General features: G+C 28.8%; 2 protein-coding genes across 11 annotated transcripts in view; both read left to right on the forward strand.

Moving 5' to 3' along the window:
• The first annotated feature begins 3746 nt into the window (after positions 1-3746).
• On the forward strand, positions 3747-7979 carry LOC109594004 (AP-1 complex subunit sigma-2). 3 transcript variants are annotated; one of them, XM_020009171.2, is made up of 6 exons: positions 3747-3880; positions 3931-4109; positions 4167-4275; positions 4333-4470; positions 4585-4623; positions 6493-6958. In XM_020009171.2, exons 1-5 carry the CDS (start codon positions 3878-3880, stop codon positions 4600-4602), a joined length of 447 nt encoding a protein of 148 aa, XP_019864730.1. In that variant the 5' UTR covers positions 3747-3877; the 3' UTR covers positions 4603-4623; positions 6493-6958. The 3 variants fall into 3 exon arrangements, with proteins under 3 accessions (XP_019864730.1, XP_019864728.1, XP_019864729.1); XM_020009169.2 differs by lacking the exons at positions 4585-4623; positions 6493-6958 and adding an exon at positions 7219-7979; XM_020009170.2 differs by lacking the exon at positions 4585-4623.
• Positions 7980-10340: 2361 nt separating this feature from the next.
• LOC109593994 (diacylglycerol kinase theta) overlaps positions 10341-20972 on the forward strand; it is a 32830-nt gene continuing 22198 nt past the window's right edge. For 5 of the 8 annotated variants that reach the window (XM_020009146.2, XM_020009142.2, XM_020009148.2 and 2 more), the window contains exon 1: positions 10342-10732. In XM_020009146.2, coding sequence (XP_019864705.1) covers positions 10588-10732 — 145 coding nt within the window. In that variant the 5' untranslated portion in view covers positions 10342-10587. Of the gene's footprint in view, positions 10733-20972 lie in introns of all 8 variants that reach the window. The other 3 variants (XM_020009144.2, XM_020009145.2, XM_020009143.2) reach the window with 2 other exon arrangements.

Here is a 20972-nt window from a genome sequence, read left to right on the forward strand (position 1 = left end):
TGCTAGCACCACCGGTACCTGCTATAGATTTTCATCTTCTCCCACCGAAGACATGCACGAGTCGAATTCACGTTCATTCGTCTCCGTCTTTGTCCGACGTGTTGAACGGACGATGGTACCGGTCTCGTTTCCGAGGCGGTACCTGCTATCCGACAAATAAATTTCTCCAAAGGTTCAATGAATGTGTGTCAAGACCGTGAAGCCACTTTCGCACGGCGAATTATGTGGAGCTTGTGTGCATGCATTCGGTCGCATACGCCAACCTTTTGTGTTCAACGACTGTTTTGCTTTCGAAATTTGATAATCAATATAATGGGATAAGCGAAAATTCGACGAATTATTTTGATTAAACTTAGACACAAAATAAGTGGAATGGATGAGGAAAGTATGTAGAAGAATTAAAGTATCAAAAAAATCTTATTGTAGATAAAATTTATTTTTAAAAAATTAAAAGTTTATTTTTAAAAAATTAAATCACTAATAATATTGAAATAAATAAAGGAAATTATTGGGAACAACAATAATAAATAGAAAATACACAGTAAATAATAATGTAAAAAATAGCAATAATAAATAGTAAATAACAGTAAATAATATTATAAATCAATTGTAGTGTTATTATTAGTATTATGATTGTAGTTGCATAATTATTCCTTTCATTAATTATTTTCAACAAAAACAAATAATTGTGTTAATAAACCTATATCCAAAATATAATATACATAAATATTTTTCTACAAATACATAATGGAGATTTTAATTAAAATTAAGTTCTCCAACTATAAAACTACTATTATTATAGACACAATTATTAGTTTAGTCATTTATTTTCAATAAAAGCATAAATTATTGTATGAAAATGCTAATAAATCTTATCCAACAATAATAAATATGAAGTAATATTTTTCTTTAATTAATGGATATTTTAATTAAAATGTAAACTCCTCTAAAAGCTGGTTCCTAGACAGAATTATTTTAAAATAATACTAACCCAATTTTAGAGAAATTACCTTCAACAAATACATAAATAAAAATTTTAATAGACAAATAATATGGAAGAGAAATATTTTTAAAAATGAAAGAAATACTAACCCAATTGTAGAGTTCATGTTTTTTATTATTATAGATAAGTATTAATTATTATTACTGTGCCGATAAAAGCATAAATAATTATATAAAAATGTTAAGAAATGCATGTCCCAAATAATAATGTCCAGCTATATTTTTCTTTTACTATAATACATAATTGATATTTTAATTAAAATGTAGACTCCTCGATTAAAAGTTGGTGACAAGTATAGATTTAATTTATAAAAAAATATGGTTCTACTTATGTTTAACATCCCACAGGAGCAAATCGACACAAGTTACACAACAGTGATATATGGTGACAGTTCAATTATTCTGACAATAATGACAAGTTTCATTAGCTTCAGTTTTTCTGGTGTCGGTCCCCTTAGAAATTTATAATCAAATTAGACATAAAAGTATTACAAATTTAAATAAACTCATCACAGCAATTCAAGAAGCTTGAAGAAGTATAGACCCTATATTCGGAAAATGGTCGTGTGTATACCACGGAGATGATCCAAAATTATAAAACCATAAATATATAGCTCAAAGTGTTAATGTCATTAAAAATCTCTTTCAAAGTTGCTTAATTATATATACGAATACGAATATATTAGTTTTTAAAATAGAGGTTCTTCCTCTGGAGTGAATAAAAAATAATATCAATTGCCAAAAAATCTGAACAAAACACTAAAATACAAGTTCAAGTGTAAATAATTTAATACTATTTTTAACCACTAAATTAGACTTTTTATACCACTCGTGCATAAATTTTATTTGCAATACTAATATTTTTAATTTTATAGTACTTAAAAGCAATCAATTAATATAATTCGTGTTAAATTAATTCGAAAATGAAACACGAACCTCTATTTTGCAATTCATGTTCATCGTGTGCGAAAGTGTAACACGTCAAATAATTCATTCAATAAATTAATGAGATATAATTTCAATTATGTTAAATTATTTATATACCACTGTTTAAATGTCCAATTCATTTCATTGTTTTCATGGTATTAATTTATTAGTTGTTCATTGTATGTAAAAATTATTCACAGTTAATGGTAAATATATATATGGTAAATATAATTCTTATTATGTGTTGAAGAAGTCTAAAGTTTATGTATCTCATCAATATTAAAAGGATCATCACATTTAAATTATTTTTATAGGTAATAGATAAACTCGTCATAAATTAATTAATTCTAGTAGAATATAATTAAATCAAATAAATGGCACACATCGGAATTGATGAAGTCTCTAAGAGAAATGATAAACTGAACATTGGAAGCAGGTCTACTTGTATCTAAATATCCTTCAGCTTCTCCAATAAAACACTAAAACTTTACTTCCGCCAATTAGACAAAACTTAAATTCAATGAACACCTTTAACTCTAGGTAATATCAATGCATTTCCAGATAGGAAAGTTAATTGACCCTTGGCTTTCTAAACTGCATTTGCTCGACGCGCATTTTTCGGTTGTTTCAACGTTTAAGAAAATTACTGTATAAGATAAGAATATTAGGTGGTGGAGGAATGAACTACGTAACTGCAAACAGTAAATGTAAGGAAACTTTCGTTGAAAGTTATCGAGAGAGATCGTTATAAAACTGGAAAAAATCAAAAGTTTATTATACACCATTGTGTAATGAAATTATCAAATATTGTTTTTGTCTTTACTCTCACTCGTTCCTCTGTTGTTTACACATAATAAATAGGTGTACACATTTGTAGAAATTTATCTTTGGATTTTTATTTTTATTTCAGTAGTCTAAAAGTAAATTGAACTTTAAAATGTATAAACATTTCATTAAATAAAAAGTTTTTTAAATTACTCTTAGCCACCTTATTTTGATTATTATGTTTCAATGGAATCAATATTAATAATAATTAAATAATTATTAACAATTTCATTATTATACATTTTAATTTTTTAAAATTAATTTCTCATATTTTATAAATTTAAATAAACATTTTTGATTACTTTTTTTATTTAATTTATTTGGTAATTGTTAATTATTTAAACTTAATTTTTTCAATTTTATATATTTAAATTAATAATTTTATTTAATTATTTTATTTTATGTTATTATTTTTGTTTTTTAACTTAATTTTTTGAATATATAAAATTAAAAAAAAATATTTATTATTGCAGAATATTATTAAAATTTTATTTTTATTTAATTTATTTTTTTTAATTTTATTTAGCTTGAATTTTCTAAAATTTAAATTAACAATTTAATTTTTTTAATAAATGGTTATTTTTATTTCACAAGCATTTTAATTTTTTAAATTTAACTTGACAAATTTTTCATTATTTTTTAATTTCATTGATTATTGTTAATTTTTTAAACTTATTGAATTAAATAATGTAAAAAGAAATTTCTATATTTCGAAAGTTGAAACAAGTAATCAGTTGTTTAATAGAATTTCATTTTGTTTCTTCCAGTCCAAAAAATAATGTTGTTTTTATTAAAACTTCTTCTATAAGGTACTTAACTTCTTATATACATCCGTTATATTGTGGTATACATACCTATAATTTAAATGTAATAACAATAAATAAAATAACTGTAACTTTTTTCAACTTGTTCCATAGGCAACCAATACTACACCGAAGTTTGGAAATCCGTGAACTCATTTTGGTTGGTACACAGTACACCTGCCGTAATTATTGACGTTAAGGTTTTTCAATGACGTTTTGTTAATCGTCTGACATGTTTATTAACTGAGGTGTGCACGGTGCTGTTCCTAAATAGAATAGTGACTTATGTGGTGATCAAATATCAATAAAATCCTATCAAAATGGTACGTTTTGAGAAACAGAAAAGTGCAAGTCTGTAATTATCGTATTTCAGATGCAATTCATGCTACTGTTTAGCCGACAAGGCAAGTTGCGGCTTCAAAAATGGTATGTGGCACATCCAGACAAGCTAAAGAAGAAAATCACACGCGAATTAATCACCACGATTCTGGCCAGGAAGCCGAAAATGTGCAGTTTTCTTGAATGGAAGGACCTGAAAGTTGTGTACAAAAGGTGCTCAATTTAATAAGGTCAACTTATCACACCTTTTTATTGACTCAATCGTTTCAGATATGCCAGTTTGTACTTTTGCTGTGCCATTGAACAAGACGATAATGAACTGCTGACGCTGGAAGTAATACATCGTTACGTTGAATTGCTTGATAAATATTTCGGAAGTGTAAGTCATAACTAGTTTAATCATAAAATTATGTAGTAATTGCGGTGTTTTGTTTAGGTGTGTGAACTGGACATAATTTTCAATTTTGAAAAGGCATATTTCATACTCGATGAACTGCTTCTCGGTGGGGAGATACAAGAAACCAGCAAGAAAAACGTCTTGAAAGCAATAGCTGCCCAGGATCTTTTACAAGAGGTTAGTCATGGAAATATAGAACTTTAACTTTAAACTACTAGTATTAGCTAATATCTGGGAAATCATATCCTGCTTTACTAGCCCAATACAGTTAGGTTTTCTCTGTTTTTCTAGACTCAAGAGAATACATAAATTTAGGAAGTCACAAGACAAGTATGTGTATAGTGTGAGAGTTTGAGTGTTTCAGTTTATTATAATAATAATATTTCTGATAAGAATATTAATAGTTTTCCAATTTTACATATTCTTTTTAATTTTTGATTGATTTACTAACTAAATCCGCATTAACCCCTTGAAACACAATCTGTGTGGATTATCAATAATGAAGCTGTGATTATTTATCCCGTGTTATATCTAGTCTAGTCTGATTTTTACTTTGAAGCATAAAATGCATGGATTTTTGTTTTAATTTTACACAGATGTTAGCTAATAATTTTTGATGTATATGACTATGTTGCACCATCAATGTACTCAACACTACATGCTTGATGTGTACATATGTTTTTGTTACCCATTTATTTCCTATTTTGTGCACACTCAAGGATTTAAACGACAGTTGAGAGCCAGTTTTGCCATAAATGTTCGTTAAGTAATGCTAATTTCCTAATATTAGTATTTAGTAACTATGGGTTTTGAGTTCTTTCTGCCATTTATTATTGTAATATTAAGTGTATTTACTTAAAACGCCCGAAATAAAATTAGTTTTCAACCTAGAACTGCCATAAGTACAAAACTAATCAAAATATACGTAAATAGAGGTTGATTTAGAAAATATGCTATTCATTGAGGGACAATCTTATTTTGGGCTAATGTAGGGTTTAATTCTGAAAAGCTCTAGAATTTCTCCTGTGAACTAACATGGTAGCTAACTTATTTATTTATTTAAACTAATAAAGCAGTATCTAATTACTACTCTTCTTAAATATTAACACATTCAACTTTTAAAACATAAATCAATGAAATTGATATATTTAATAGTTCCTGAAAGTATTTGTTTAATACTCATATTTATATAACCATATTAAAATTGTGATTATTTCAATTAATTTTAGTAGCCATTGCCATTGTTTACTTGCATTGTGGACTGGCCTATTATCTTTTAATTAAGTTGTAATTTTTTTTATGTGATATCACTGTCCTTTAGTTACAAAACCACATTCCCACCAAAATCCAGTGCTGTTTAGATCTCATAAGTTGAGAAATTCTATAGCTTTCATATAAATTAAGTGTTTTTAACTAAATTGCATGTAGTCATTACTAAAAAAAACAACTTTTAACGTAAATCGTCTTGGACGAGCATGATTGCATGTAATTTAAATTGAAAATTGTGTTTTATTCTGAGATTATATATAATTTTAAAACTATGGTGCCAGTATAAATACTTCTAGTTTACAAAGACTGGATAAAATGTTTCTTTTATATATTGTTATCTATTGTTACAAATTTTACAGAACGTCATAAATATTTATCTAACCATTAGTATGAAATATTGTGACTTTTTGTGAATTTAGGCGATAAAATTGTCGTTGTTTGCCACAGGCTGTTGTTATTGCTATTTAAAACTAGATTATCTGTTTTTAACCTGTGTCTAATATTTTAATTATTTATTTATGCATTTGACTGTGTAACAAATACCAAAAATCCTTCTCTAATGTTAATTGGTTCGTTGTATACAAAGAATAATAAACCTATTTCATCAACAGAACTTGTTTGAATTGTACATAGAGTTCATGTATGTATGCTTGAGCTTATGTAGTGTCTTTTTTGTGTAGTTATGTGTGTATCTTTTCTCATAAATGGTCACCATCAAGTTGCTCAATAATTTTAAATAAAGACTGCAAATTTATGTAAAGATACATCTTAGATAATTTGCACTAATTATTATAGATTGGTTAAACAATTTTCCCATTTTTACCTTAATTATAAACTTGGTTAATTGTACAATAAACAAAAAAATGGGAAATTTGTGTAGAAGTAGTTTGTGGGTAAAGTATTTTTAGTATCTCACCGTTCTCTGTTAAGGATGAAGCTGTAGAAGGTGCTTTACGGGACATTGGTTTGCTGTAAACAACCACTCCTGGCAAAAAGGATTTTATTACGTCCGATTTAACGAAGATTTTCTATTAATGTGTCCACTTCCGTGTTAAAATCTTGCCAAAGTCACATAGTTTTCCGTTTTTATATTTTTATACTATATTTTAATAACAGTTTATTAAACATACACAACAGAAATTACCATTATAAAGAAGTAACAAAATTCCTAACACAACTCTGGTACGTGCCAAAATACTGATGTATAATAATGGTAATTTCACTTCACGTGTCTAACTCACTTGCACTTCTGTAGCCGAGTAAATGCACCCGATATTTTTGTCGAGTCATATTTTCGATGTATATTTATTATACACATATTTTCTTACAGGGTTAAATTATTTAATCTTATATGTATAACAGAGTTTTTATTAATATATATGTACTTAAAAAGTAATTGCACAATTTTTATTAACACCTATCCTTAACACACTAGTAAGTATATCCAATTTCATACAAATTGGATATAAGTACAAGCTAGGCAGTAGATTTGATTTTCTGGTAATGGTGGAATGGGCAAATAATTACGTCAATATGAAAGTGGATAAAAAAGTGCAAATGGCTCCAGGTACGTGTTATCTTATATATTATTTGTATATCCACATTCATATTGATGCAACGTTTGTTTAAATTATAATTTTATTTGTTTTGTTTTAGGAGGAAACTCCGCAAGGATTCTTTGATGACCACGGTTTGGGCTAAATTCATTAATGGCAACTATCTTAAGACTGTTACTTTTAAGATATATTCTATTTAAAGCCTACACTAAGCTCGCAATTTGAATATTTATACGTTTATAATTGTATCAGTCGTTTGATTGTGTTAATTTAATTTTTGAAATTTGGCAGTTTTTGTTTATATTTCTATTGCGACTATTATCAAATATCCAATAGATGTATCTACATTTTCTTATTTTATATAGCATAATAAAACAAATCGAATATTTAGTGCAATACGCTTTATTTGGATATTTCTTAGTAATAAAATTTCTCAAGTATATTTAGTAAAAATTAGTATTAACATTGATTTCAATTATTCTCGGATATAGTAGTGTGATTTGAAATTTGTTGCTCAATGTGTTATGTAAAATATTGTTATTGTGATCTTTCAAAACGGTACATTCCATATCGACTATTTTTGTATTTTATATAGACAGTATTACACGCTTATTAGTCTAATCACCCGCTTAACTCGATCGTTTTTGAGGAAGACACATAATGGTGGTTTCAGAAATAAATTCATATTTTGTGGAAAATCTAAATTAACTTTTTGAAGCGTTTCTGTTATGTGTTTTGATATTTATTTAAATAAAATTAATAACATGAATTATAGATATTGTAATTTAAATATATAAAAAATAGTATGACAATCTGTAAATCTTCCTCAAGACGTTAGTGCAAATAAATATTATAAATTTATTTATGAGTTTTATTCTCCATTTTTATGTTCTTAATCAAATTAATTAATTAGCTACAAAAGTGTCCACTTTTATAGCTAATTAAATGTCCATTTAATTATTTTCATTATAATCCAATTGAGAAGAAAAGAATTAATATACACCCCTGGACAAAAGTTTGGAAACCTTAGGATATAATTGTTGAAAGCAGCAAATAAACAAAAGTTAAAAAAATAATATGTATATGAAACTGTATGTATGTATGTACTGCAGATTATTTCAATACTATAAAAAATAATAAAAGAAGTAGACAAAAACTTAATTTTTTACCAAGACAAGTTTAGAAACCCATTAAATTTAGTTTATTTTGATTAAATTGATTTAATTATTTAGAAAGAGTGTATATCGAATTTCTGATAGAATCAATATAGGGACCATATTCAAAATTCTGAATAAATTTGACACTTGTGGATCTGTCGCGGATCGCTCCAGAACAGGTAGACTACGCAGTATGAATTAGAAGGCGCATAAAGAGTATATCTCAGAAAAATACAAGATTGACAGCGTGTGTAAAATTTGGAAAGAAGACTGCAGGAAATGGGACTGTTTGGAAGAAGACCCGCAAAGAAACCATTATGTTAAAGAAAAATAGAAAGAACAGACTTAGTTTTGCAAAAGAGCATATTTTGTGACCTATCGAAAAGTGGGGATTGGTGTTATTTAACGATGAAAATATATTTAATTTATTTGGAAATTATGGTATATTGATGGCAGTGATATTCATCAATAGTTACTGCAGAGTAATGTACAAAATTAATCCGCCTAGACTGTGCAAAGAAGACTGTGGGAAATGGGACTGTTTGGAAGAAAACCTGGGGGTTTGTAATGTTATGGTATAGGGCTGTTTCAATCGATATGGTGTTGTCTATTAGTCCTTATTACCTAAAAAATTAATCGATTTGTTTATCGGAACATATTAAAGGACCACATGAAGGATAATACTCCACTAACATGGATGTTTCAACAGGATGAGCATGCTTCTAACTACATAAAACACTCATTCGAACAAGAAAAAGTATAGGTTTAGCCATGACCTTCACAATCACCGAATCTCAACTCTATAGACCACCTTTTTGGAATTATTTAGGAATATATGGCAGCATGCAATAAAAAATAAGACAACTACTGAAAAGGCTTCAAATGGAATGGCAAAAAATAGTTCTAGAATTTACCAGAAAATTGGTCGACTCCATGAACAACAATACTATGCAGTAATCATACAAACTCATGGTTATGCAACAAAATATCAATGCTTCTATTTGTTTTTGTTTTATTATTTGAAAATTAAATTATTTAATAAGGGATTCAAACTTATATCTAACTTAATGTTTAATTTTGTACTAAATTCTATTTTACTTTATAATCTTTTAATTAAAGTAAATACAATTTCTAGAAGCATTTTTATTAATTCCTTATATTTAAATCATTCATTATTTATTAATTATTCGAATAACAGACAATTCAATTTTAGGGTTTTCAAACTTTTGTCCAGAGTTGTATTTTAATAAGTTGTTATAATTATGGCTACTACTGTATATTATATAATATTAAGTATCAGAGATTGTAACTTAAGATAAAATAAATTACTTTAAAATAAAATCAACAATTTTTCCTTTTCTCTTTTTTCCTTTTGAAATGTCCACCTTTCTACTCTCTAATGTTCTGTTGACTAAATAAGCTCATCATTGAATGAGTTAAACAATCCATCATCAAAATCTTTCTTGAATTAAGACTACTTCTAAGTACTCTCCCACCAGGTCAATAAAATGCTCATTTGAGTTGCTGACAAGGAGAGAATTGGCCAAAACGACTAATTTTGTTACGATCACTTAATTTCTAAGATTTTGATGAAGTTCATTTCGTGAAAATGTGATAAAACCAAAATTATCACTTATAGTGTCTTCTTCAAGTAGATTGGTGCTTTAAACTTAAATTATTTTAAATATATAACACAGGAAAAAATAAATGGCATAATTTTCTTACTTAAGTCTGTAAAATTAGAAGGTTTGTTTTATTTTAGAAAATATAAAATATTTAGCGTAATTATTTCTAGAAATTAGTATAAAAATATAATAGCAAACGTTACAATAATGAGTAAAAATGTGCTTCAAATATTTAATTGAACCAGACACATTTGAAATGGCGCCAAGTCGGGCGGTAATCGATACCGCTGCCTGAAAGCAGATTTCAGCGACGCTTCCAGTAGCTCGGCCACTGACGCCCGCCAGATGCCGTCGGCATGGCCGTCCGCAGGAAAAGGGCGGGGCGGGCAGGAGACAGGCGCGTCGGGACGTGGCCGGCGATCGGGGCGAGCTCTCAAAGCGAAGCAGTCGACGCGTCCAGCACATCAGACACAATGCGAATGCGCGCCCAATCGTTTCGACAGTGATGGTCAGCTGTGCACGGGTCGAGACGGTGAAATGCGCCTTAGGCATGTAACTCTGGCTGGCAGAGATACCCTACGGCCGCAACATGTTCGCGTACGGTTTCGAGATCACATAGACCTGTAATATGCCTGTGCCAAGTGCGAGTTCACGGTGAAAATCTGGCGTGAACGGGGGATTGGAGAGATGGCGTCGGTGGCGGGCTCGACTGATCAGCCACTCGCCGCGCACGGCCACAGCTTCTGCAAGAAAACCTTCCACAAGCCCACATACTGCCACCACTGCAGCGACATGCTATGGGGCCTCATTCAACAGGGCTTCATCTGCGAAGGTAATGTCGCATCTCGCTTCCATCGGTTACCCACACCCGACCCTCCTTCTTCCCTTTACTCCCGACTCGGACGCTACGTACAACCTTCTCGATTTTGCCGCTGAATTGAGAGTCCTGGAAAGCTTATGGAAGCCTAAAACGGCGGATCCGGGTCGATTTGCTGATCGCCGCCTGGAGCCGAGGTGTTTATCCAACTTTACTGTCATGGCTAACCCATCTAATCATCCACGAAGTCTATGAAACACCAACGCTTCTGTAACGACCGGACCAGTATCGATAAACTGTTGAATTGAGCTACTTAATTCGAATTGAGCTTTTCCATTCACCATTTTTCCTTTGCCCTTGGCAAGTCAGTGAATGAGTTATTCAACCACCAACTAACCTAGTATTATTCAAATACCTAGCTAAAACTATTAACATTATTTACACAGCAATTATCAATTTTTAATTCATATGGAATGTCTTCGATAAGCTTAATGAGAAATATTAAGTTTCATAAACAATAAATCAGTCAGGATACTACTAGAGAATCAGGTCAACAATATTGAAGCTATAGGTCTCTATAATATATATGCTACACTCAAAATAATCGTATAAATATATATTTTATTGCAACTGAAGTTTAATAAACCTCTAAAATTATGATGAAAAGATGTCCAAATACAACAAAAATTAACCAATTATTTAGGGGTCACTTAGATTCTCTTAAAATTAAAATAAAATTCAACATCTATAATAAATTTTAATAACTGTACTTAGTTTGAGATAACAAATCAACAGGAACAGTTTTTACAAGTTTCTTTTCTAATGTCTTGTTTAGTTTAAATATAACAAAATGAATTGAAAATTCATTAAAGAAAGGTTTCTAATGACTCTTATATATTGTTGGATATTTTCAATTATTTCATACGAAGTTTTAATCAATTTATAAATTTTAGCATATTTCCATTATTCCTTAATAACAACATTTACCTCAATAATTTGTAAATAACTAAATTACCAACTAATTGTAGCTCACTTCAATGAATGTCTTTGATGTTCTAAGAATAGTGTGGTGCCTGATCAATACATCTCGATATGTATGGCATCAAAATAACCTTTTAATAATTGAATCATCAATAAAAAATATCTTTGTGGTATTTTATTTAGTTTAGTTTAAGTTAGATGTAGGAGGAGCTTAATAATCTGAATACATGTCAACTTATTGCATGGTACTCGATATTCAAAACACCGGATGGAACGTCTGAATGGACGTTACTATTAGTGCGCAATGAAGTTTAATATCAAACGACAACAGGCGGAGATTATTCACTTTTATAATCCATTTAAACGACGATTTCTCGGTAACTATTATGTTATATACCCTAATCATGAAATCGATATTTGACAATTAATCTTTTGTTTCAACTGAAAATTTTCTTTGAAATATATCTAAGATGTAGTTAAAAATATTCGAAAATACGCAGCAGGTAATATTTTAACTAATTCATTGAATAATTATACTTTATTAACGATTTATGACAAATTAATTTGTTTTAAATAAGTAACGAACGTTCCAAACTTATTTTGTTTAGTTTCTCCGACATTCTTCACGTGTGAATTTGTATACAAACTATAAAAATAACACTGAACACACCGAAAATGCATCCACTGACAAATCAAACATTATAAAATCGTTTTAATATAATTTATAAAATCAAAATGAATGAAACTCACTTGCAATAACTAAATGTCCCTCATAAATATTAACTTAATATATAATATAGTATAGTAATCAACTATTTTAGAGTTGTCATTAGATTAAGTTTAACTCTTAATAAGAAATCTCCAAAATTAATGTGAGGAAAATATGTTTCATATCAGAATATTCAGACGTAAACTGTGTTACATTATTAATAGCTCCAATTTTGATTAAAATCACCGAAGTTAAATAACAATGAGACCATGATGATGTCACAAAATTGTCGGAATGTTAAGGATTTTTCGACAGACATAAATAAACGAACACCGAAAATAGCATAACAACCAAGTAAAGTGTTCGAAGTCGGACGGTAATTGCAAATGCGAAACGATAACTGCTAATTCCATTTATACAACCAGTGTCAAAACTTGGAAAGTGTTGTCAGTGGGGTCCGCGCATTTGCCATAAACCCGCCACATTCCGTCTATCTGATAATTCGTCGATACCGACGGCAACATCGCACAACCATCCTGCCTTGCCTCCCTATTCAGGAGAGTCTGAAATTCAAACTCGCGTTCCTCAAAATAGGTCACCCAACCGGTCCCGGATTCGACCGACGCCGAAAAACTGTCTCTTGTGCACCCGTTTTGGGAAAACGGCATCACTCGTTGGGCACTTCCATGTCGAATTCCGACACCTAACTCGGCCGTTTCTAAAAATACCTGCACAAGTACCATACACGCACGCATCATTTCCTGTCCGATTCACCCGAAATATCTTCCGTTCGATCTACGCGCGGGGAGATAACGGCTTTTGTTTAGCGTTCGACGATTTGTTTCTTTCACGCCAATTGTGCGATAAATAAGTCCGGGAACGTCTATATTCAGTTTGGTCGGGTGTATTTCCCAATTCACCTGGTTCTGTTTGATGTAATAGTCGGTAGGAGATAAAGAACAGTAAATATAAACATGATGTAATACGCCACGAAATTTACATCATTAATTTTTTAACTTAAATAACGATTTCTTGTCGAAATATTCGATATGAACTTTCAAAAGACTCGATTTCTTTGGTACATGCCATACCTCCGTGTATTATTATGTCTGGTACTTTCATCTTATATTGCTTCTTTAATTTCCTAAACTACATATTTGAGTCTGGATACTAACTTTCGGGCTTCACATTTTATTTTTCATCCGTGAATCTTGGCGAAAGATAAAGGAAAGTTGCTCGGCCTTCTGTGAGTTGGCCGTTCAAATATAAATTTTTACACGTGGCAACTAATTAATTAGTTTCTTTACTTTGTTATTATTTTAGAAAGAATACGTACTAGTATACTTGACGTTATTAAATTTTCCAACTAATTTTTTAGAAAATATATTTTTTCAGAAAACTGAATTACCTGCTAAAACATTTTTAGGATTTACTGTTTATATTTGTTGTAAATACGTACTATCTAATTTCTTAGAGAATATTTAATTTTCCATATGAATGTATAAACGATTAAATACTTATTATTTAGTAGAACTTTTTTTTCAATAAACTGAATTTCTAGATCTTTACAAATTGCACTTTAACATTGTGTTAATTTAATTACTTAACTCTAATATTAATTTTGATGTAAATAGATAAATGTTAAATTTTGGTTGCAAAATAATTATATAAAACTTAAAATTCTGAGTTACTCGTTATTCACTATTTTATTTTTATAGAGTACTTTTTATTCATTGTTCATGGTGTATGAATGATAATTTTTAGCATATACACTTTTTTTTCTGTATATATAATATATTGAATTTTTTACTGAAATGAATGTATAATGAAATTACTAACTGAATTCCTCATCATCCATTTTCTAGAACAACCTTTTTGATAAATTGAATTTTCCACTGAAACGTTTCTAGAAACACTTAGTTTTTCATTATCCATATATTTTATTTTTTTATATTGTCTCTTTACAATAAATTGAATTTCTTACTGAAACGTTTCTAGATTTTCATAAATAACTTTTCAAAATTCTGGTTAACACTTAATTCTAATATCAATTCTTATTTAAATATGTAGATGATAAATTTTAAGTATAAGCAAATTTTTTTAAAGAATTATTAGTTTCCTGTATGTATATATAAAATTTAAAATTTAAAACACGTTAAACAAGTCAGTTATTATATATTAAATTTCCTACTGAAACATTTCTGTATTTACATAAAAAACTTTAAAATTTTATTCATTGCTTGATTCAAATATTAGTTTTTATTCATATAGATAGATGATAAATTTTTGAGTATTTTAGAGAGATTTTAAAATATAATGAAATTTCTGTAAGATATATAAAATTTTAAACACTAAGTTTCTCAGTATCCATGTATTTTATTTTTCTAGGACATCCTTTTTGAATAAATTGAGTTTCCTACTGAAATATTTATAAATATTCATAAATGACTCTAAAATTTTGTTCATTATTTGATTCTAATATTAGTTTTATTTATATAGTATAAATTTTAAATTTAAACAATTTTTTAAGGGGTAATTAATTTTTGTATAAATATATAAAATTTGAACAGTTGGTTTCTCATTATCTAAATATTTTATTTTTCCAGAATATCAGTTTTTAATAAATTAAATTTTAATATCAGTTTTTATTTATGTAGATAAATGATAAATTTTGAATATAAATTAACTTTTTTAAGGGATTATCAATTTAATTTTCTACTGAAATATTTATAGGTTTTCATAAATAACTTTTTAAAATTTTGTTAATTATTTGATTCTAATATTAGTTTCATTTATTTAGGACAAATTTTCTGTATGAATATATAAAATTTAAACACTTAGTTTCTCATTATTTAAGTATTTTTATTTTTCTAGAATATCTAATAAATTAAATGTCCTACTGAAACATTTCTAAATTTTCATAAACGACTCTTAAAAATTTTATTAATTAATTAATAATTTTCATAAACGACTCTTAAAAATTTTATTAATTACTTGATTGTAATATCAGTTTTTATTTATGTAGATAGATAATAAATTTTGAAAATTAAATTAATTTTTAAGAGATAATTAGTGTTCTGTATGAATATATAAAAGTTAAAACTCTGTGTTTCTCAGTATCCGTGTATTTTATTTTTCTAGAACATCCCTTTCAATAAATTGAATTTCTTACTGAAATATTTCTAGATTTTCATAAATGACAACTGTTTATTACTTGAATCTAATATCAGTTATTTTAAATTTATAGTATAAACTAACACCACTTTTTCAATAAATTAAATTTCTTATTGAAATGTTTTCAGGTTTTTATAAAAGTCTTTAAAATACATTTAAAACTTCTTCAAAATGATCAATTCTCCAGATACAATAAATGTCTGATACATCCTGAAATGTTAACATCTGAAATACATTAACATTATTGAACTATTTTATGTTTGTTTCTTAGTCACTATTTTTTCAAACAAGATATCTACAAATACCACCAAAAATTAAATAAACAGTTTCCGATCATTTAAGCTGCAGAAAACCAATGATAAAACCAACTAAAAACAACGATATTAATTGAATGAATTGATCTTTTTAGTGGTATATACCCCATACCTCTTCGCCGTCTCCAAAGCGACAGTCTCGCTCTCCATCCAGTTGGATGTTTTTCTCTTTTGTGCCGTCATTTTCGGCGACGGCCCGGCAACACGGCACGCCAGCGCTAATGCGCGTCGAGTGCACATCGATCCTTGGCCACGAGCGTCGCGACGATGGCTCCCGATCGGGAGTGTGTGCCTGCTTTGACACTATGACGTCAGTCCGTCACCTCGGGCCATGTGTGCCTCAGGTGTTGAACAATGAAGGTCTTTTAAAATGTTTAAACTAATTAACGCATTCATATTATTTGTTTTGCATAACATAAATTAATTACGAATACAATTACTAAATTGAAATATACATTCGTGGAAATTTAGGGAAAAAACCTGATATAATTATACGTTAAAAATCTTCTTGTCCCTGAAGCTTTGATGACTTCTTTCTATTTTAGTAATTTATTGGTGGGATTTTTAACATTTTTCAATTAATTCAGAATAAAACCCATTGATTGAAGAAAAAATGAATTTTCATTGTCTTGCTCAACCTACATTCAAACAGTAATTAAATATTAAAGAGCAATTTGAAATGCCCAGTTCAACTTGTAAACCAACATACTTTAAATAATTGATTAACTTTTTAAATAGGTGTAGATTATAATCACGTTTCTGTTATTACTAAAACCATTTCCTTTTTTATTTACTGTACTTTACGTACACTTTTAATCTAAAAATGACGATAACATTTTATACAGGATGTCGGTGTTTCACAGATAACGTCCATAAAAAATAATAAACCACAAAGGTTTCCAGTTTCATTTCCGTCACAATTATTAAAAATACCTAAGCATGTATTTAAACGATGAAGACAGGTGTCAAATGAGACCAAGAAACTCCTTCATTAACACAAACGTTTTGCACCGGATTAATGTGGGTGAACATTGTACAGACAATCACACAAAATCAATTTTTCTTCAGCTCCAACATTGAATAAACGAACACATCTATAAATAGAGCACTTTATTGTGATAAAACTAGCGTGGACTGTCGATATCGACAAGGAAATGCCTCAATGAATTGTTCCAACGAATGAGAAAAGCATCAAAACTGCTGCTTATGAACATATTTTAATAAAATTTCCGTTTCAGATACACCTTGATTATGATATCCATTCCATTGTGTTGTGTGATGTTACACATACACGGGATACTCATTGTACACAATGTGAACTAACAACTTACTTGAATGAAACGAGTAGCTGTAAACTAAATTTGAATGTATTTTATGAATACGGCAAAGTTAAGGGAATATTGGAAAATTCAACGAATGTAAACATATTATAAATTTTCGTCGTAAAGGTACGGAAGTTAAATAATAGCTAGTTTTGATGTTAACTTCACTTTATTATAAAATCCTTCACAATTAAAATGTTTTACTTTACCAAAGAACAAAGATAATGCAAATGTCAAGCTTTGCTTCGCTTATTATGCTATAGATTGGAAATTTACTTTTCCAAGAAGCGACCGTAGTTACCTAAAGGTTTTTACTTAAGTGTCACTCATTATTTTAATTTTCCTTCCCTGAATGATCATCTAGCATCAGTAGATAAAACATATTGCAAAATATTGTAAATCCGTTAAAAAATTGAATTTATTTGAAGTATTATATATTTTCCAAAATATATAATAAATGGTTTATAAATAAAATTTTATAAACATTTGATTGTTATAAAAGTCACTATCAAAAAGTTTCATGTATTTGAATTCATGGTACTTTTTTATTTTATTATTTAAAAAAATATTTTTTTGGTATAAGTAAATTCAATTTTTTTTTAATTTCTTTTATAGTTAAAAAAATATTCGACTCTTACAAAATATATTTTCAAAAGCTAATTTTATACAAATAAATTCCTGTTTATTAATATTTAAATATTATTGAAACATTAAAAAAACAAATGATATTAAAAAGTTTTTTTTAATTTCTCTGTGAAAAATACATTTTAAAGATTATTTTTTCTTATTCTAATATTGATGTTCAGAACGAATCATCATTAATTAAAACACACAATATTTAAATATTCAATTTGTATTCAGTACAATATATTTTTCACAGTATGTAATATCTTACTGAACTAGGTTCTACAAACAAATATCTTCCACAAGATTATCAAAACTTTTAAAATTTGAAATTATGAAATTTGAATTTTAAAATTTCAAGAGATATTGTTCTTTGATATAATTAGAATTCAGTTTTTTATTAATATTTTACATATTTTATTTATTATAAAAAATTTTGTGATAATAATAAGGAAGAGGATTTTTTTTAATTACTCTTCAGTTAAGAAAATCTTTTATATATTAAATTCATAATACGAGTATCTTTATTTTTAGAAAAATATATTTTTGATAGAAATAATATACAATTTTTTGTTAATATTTTATTATTATTAAAATTTTTTATGATTTTTTAAATATTTTCTTATAATTGCAAAAAAATTAGAGGTTGGGTTTTTTCTGAATTCAATATTTTTATTAGTTTTAAACAATTTATTTAGTCTAATTCCTCTGTTCAACAAATTAGGTTTTAAAAACAAATATTTTCCACAATATTAATTTTCAAAATTTTTATATTTTGAATTCATAATTATACTCGAATTTTATGGTAAAGTTTTTATTTTCATTAATTTTTAATTCATTAAATTTAAAATAAAGTTTTTTAATAATATTTTAATATTATTAAAATATTATCAAAATATTTGTTTTAATTTCTGTTATAATTAAAAAATACTATTTCTATAATTTTGATAACATAAATATTGTGATCTCAATTTCAGGAAACATCAGACATATTTTATTCTTCCCTGATTGAATATTTGACATCATTAGTAAAAATACATATTATTCAGTTTAATTAGATCCTTAAAATTGTAAGTAGTGCTTTCTACAATATGAAATGTTCTACCATAGTTTATATATTAGATTTTATAAGTAAAGTTTGTTTTAATTTTTTAATAGACTTAAAATATTATTTATATTATTGACATCAACATAAATATTCAAATCTTTAAAGTTGACATACATAAATACACTTAATAACTTATTTTTCAAGTATAATATAATTTCAACAAAAGAATTCGATATGATCAAAATAAAGAATTTTCATGATCGCTAATTAGCAAGTTTACTTGTTGAAATAGATTTAAATTGCCAAAAAACCATATTTTCTTCTAATTAAATACGTCAAAAACTATTTTTCTTTCTTATTTACCAGTTAAAGAGGCATTTGTAAGTTTTGATTCATTTTCGTTAGTCATATTTTTAATTATAATCTTCTTGTCGTAAAGAGGTGGTGAAACATTCGACATTGAGAAAAATAAATAAACTCTGTAACTTCAGTTTGGATAAATAGATGTCGGTAAACTTTAAAGCATTAAAAGAAAGAGTTTTCTTTTATCTCTCTTCTAAATTTTGTACCTTTTAAGTAGAGAGACCAATATGACCACTCTAAAAAATTGAAGAATTTTATGTATGCTTTTAGTGATCTTTTCAAGATTTTTTCATAAGAACATTAGCTGTACTAAATAGTGGCTTAAAACCATCAAAATATACCTAATACCTCCTCATTCCTGTTATTGAAGTCACACTATATTTTAAATATTGTAAGTAACATAAAGGCAGATAAATGTTACAAAATTTAAGACACAGCATTGATTTATTGGTTGCAAATAATGAACCTGTTTAAATTATAATTCGACAAACAACGTCGTTCTAAATCAGTAGTAGGTCAGTGTATATTTTTGCTTTGAATTTTTCATTTTCGTTTTGCCAATAGTTGACTAACCTTCCGACAATAAAACCAGTGGAAAAACATTGCCGATTGGCAAACCAGAGACGGCGGCCAACTCGGCGACATTACCCAATCCGAATCCGACCGGAAAGGAAAACTTTCCGAAACGAACGTTTTCTATTATTCATCGGCCGCGTCCCCCGCAAATTCGGGCAGCGTCTACGACAGACGTGCCACAACACGAGAAAAGATTAAGCGAGTTGTTGTAGGTGGGCCATACGCAAGGTGTTAATATCAGTCAGGGCGACGGTGGCGGTGGCGGCGGCGGCGACGGCACAGTCCGAGAGTTCCTTTGACCTTTCCGCAGGACTATAAATACTGTTACCGGTTCGAGGTGCTGCCCACGCGACGCAGCCTTGTAAACACTACCTGTCTCTGTTCGGCTGCGATTTATTGGCCCGGTGGCCGTTTAATTAAGAAGACATGGTGCCCGTCGTGTTTTTAAGGTCGGGGACCCCTTTTCAAAATGGAAAAAGCAGACACTTTTCCAGATTATCCTTATTTCAGCGACGGATCGATATTTGTTCTTTCATACTGAACGAATCCTTCCTATGTGCCAATAAACCATAATGAATTTATAAATTTTGGTGGAGGCACCAATTACATATTCAATGAGAAGTTGTGAGAAAAAAGAATCAATTCTGCTTGTAAACTATTAATTATTGCCAAGGTAGTAAAACTAGAACCTATCACACGTTCCACATCCATCTATCTATTGAGTGGATCCTGAAACGTCGGTTGTTTGTTGTCGATCAAGTGAGCGCATCGGACCCCCCAATAATATATGGATATGGTTATACAAGAAAATACGTCGGAATTTGCGGCAAAAATTCGGTTGAATGTGCGATGGGGATGCGTGAAGAGGCGTCTCAGTACACCCAGCCTCCGGATCAATAACTTCCCTCCATCGCTCACCGGTCGACGTGTTCTATTCGCTCGCTCCACGTCTACGGATCTCTTCATCGAAGATGGTCTGCGGACCCGAATACGGCCACCGCCAAATGAATTATAGTAAATTGATGGAAAACATGGTTTCCTAATTTTCATGGGGGAAATTGTCTAATTATCCGGCTCAACGTGTTTGTCGTTAATCAAGAATGTTTCCAAATATCTATATTAAAAATGTGATTGAAACGAAATT

Source organism: Aethina tumida, chromosome 3 (assembly GCF_024364675.1).
Source record: "Aethina tumida isolate Nest 87 chromosome 3, icAetTumi1.1, whole genome shotgun sequence".
In the NCBI taxonomy this organism is placed as follows: Eukaryota; Metazoa; Arthropoda; class Insecta; order Coleoptera; family Nitidulidae; genus Aethina; species Aethina tumida.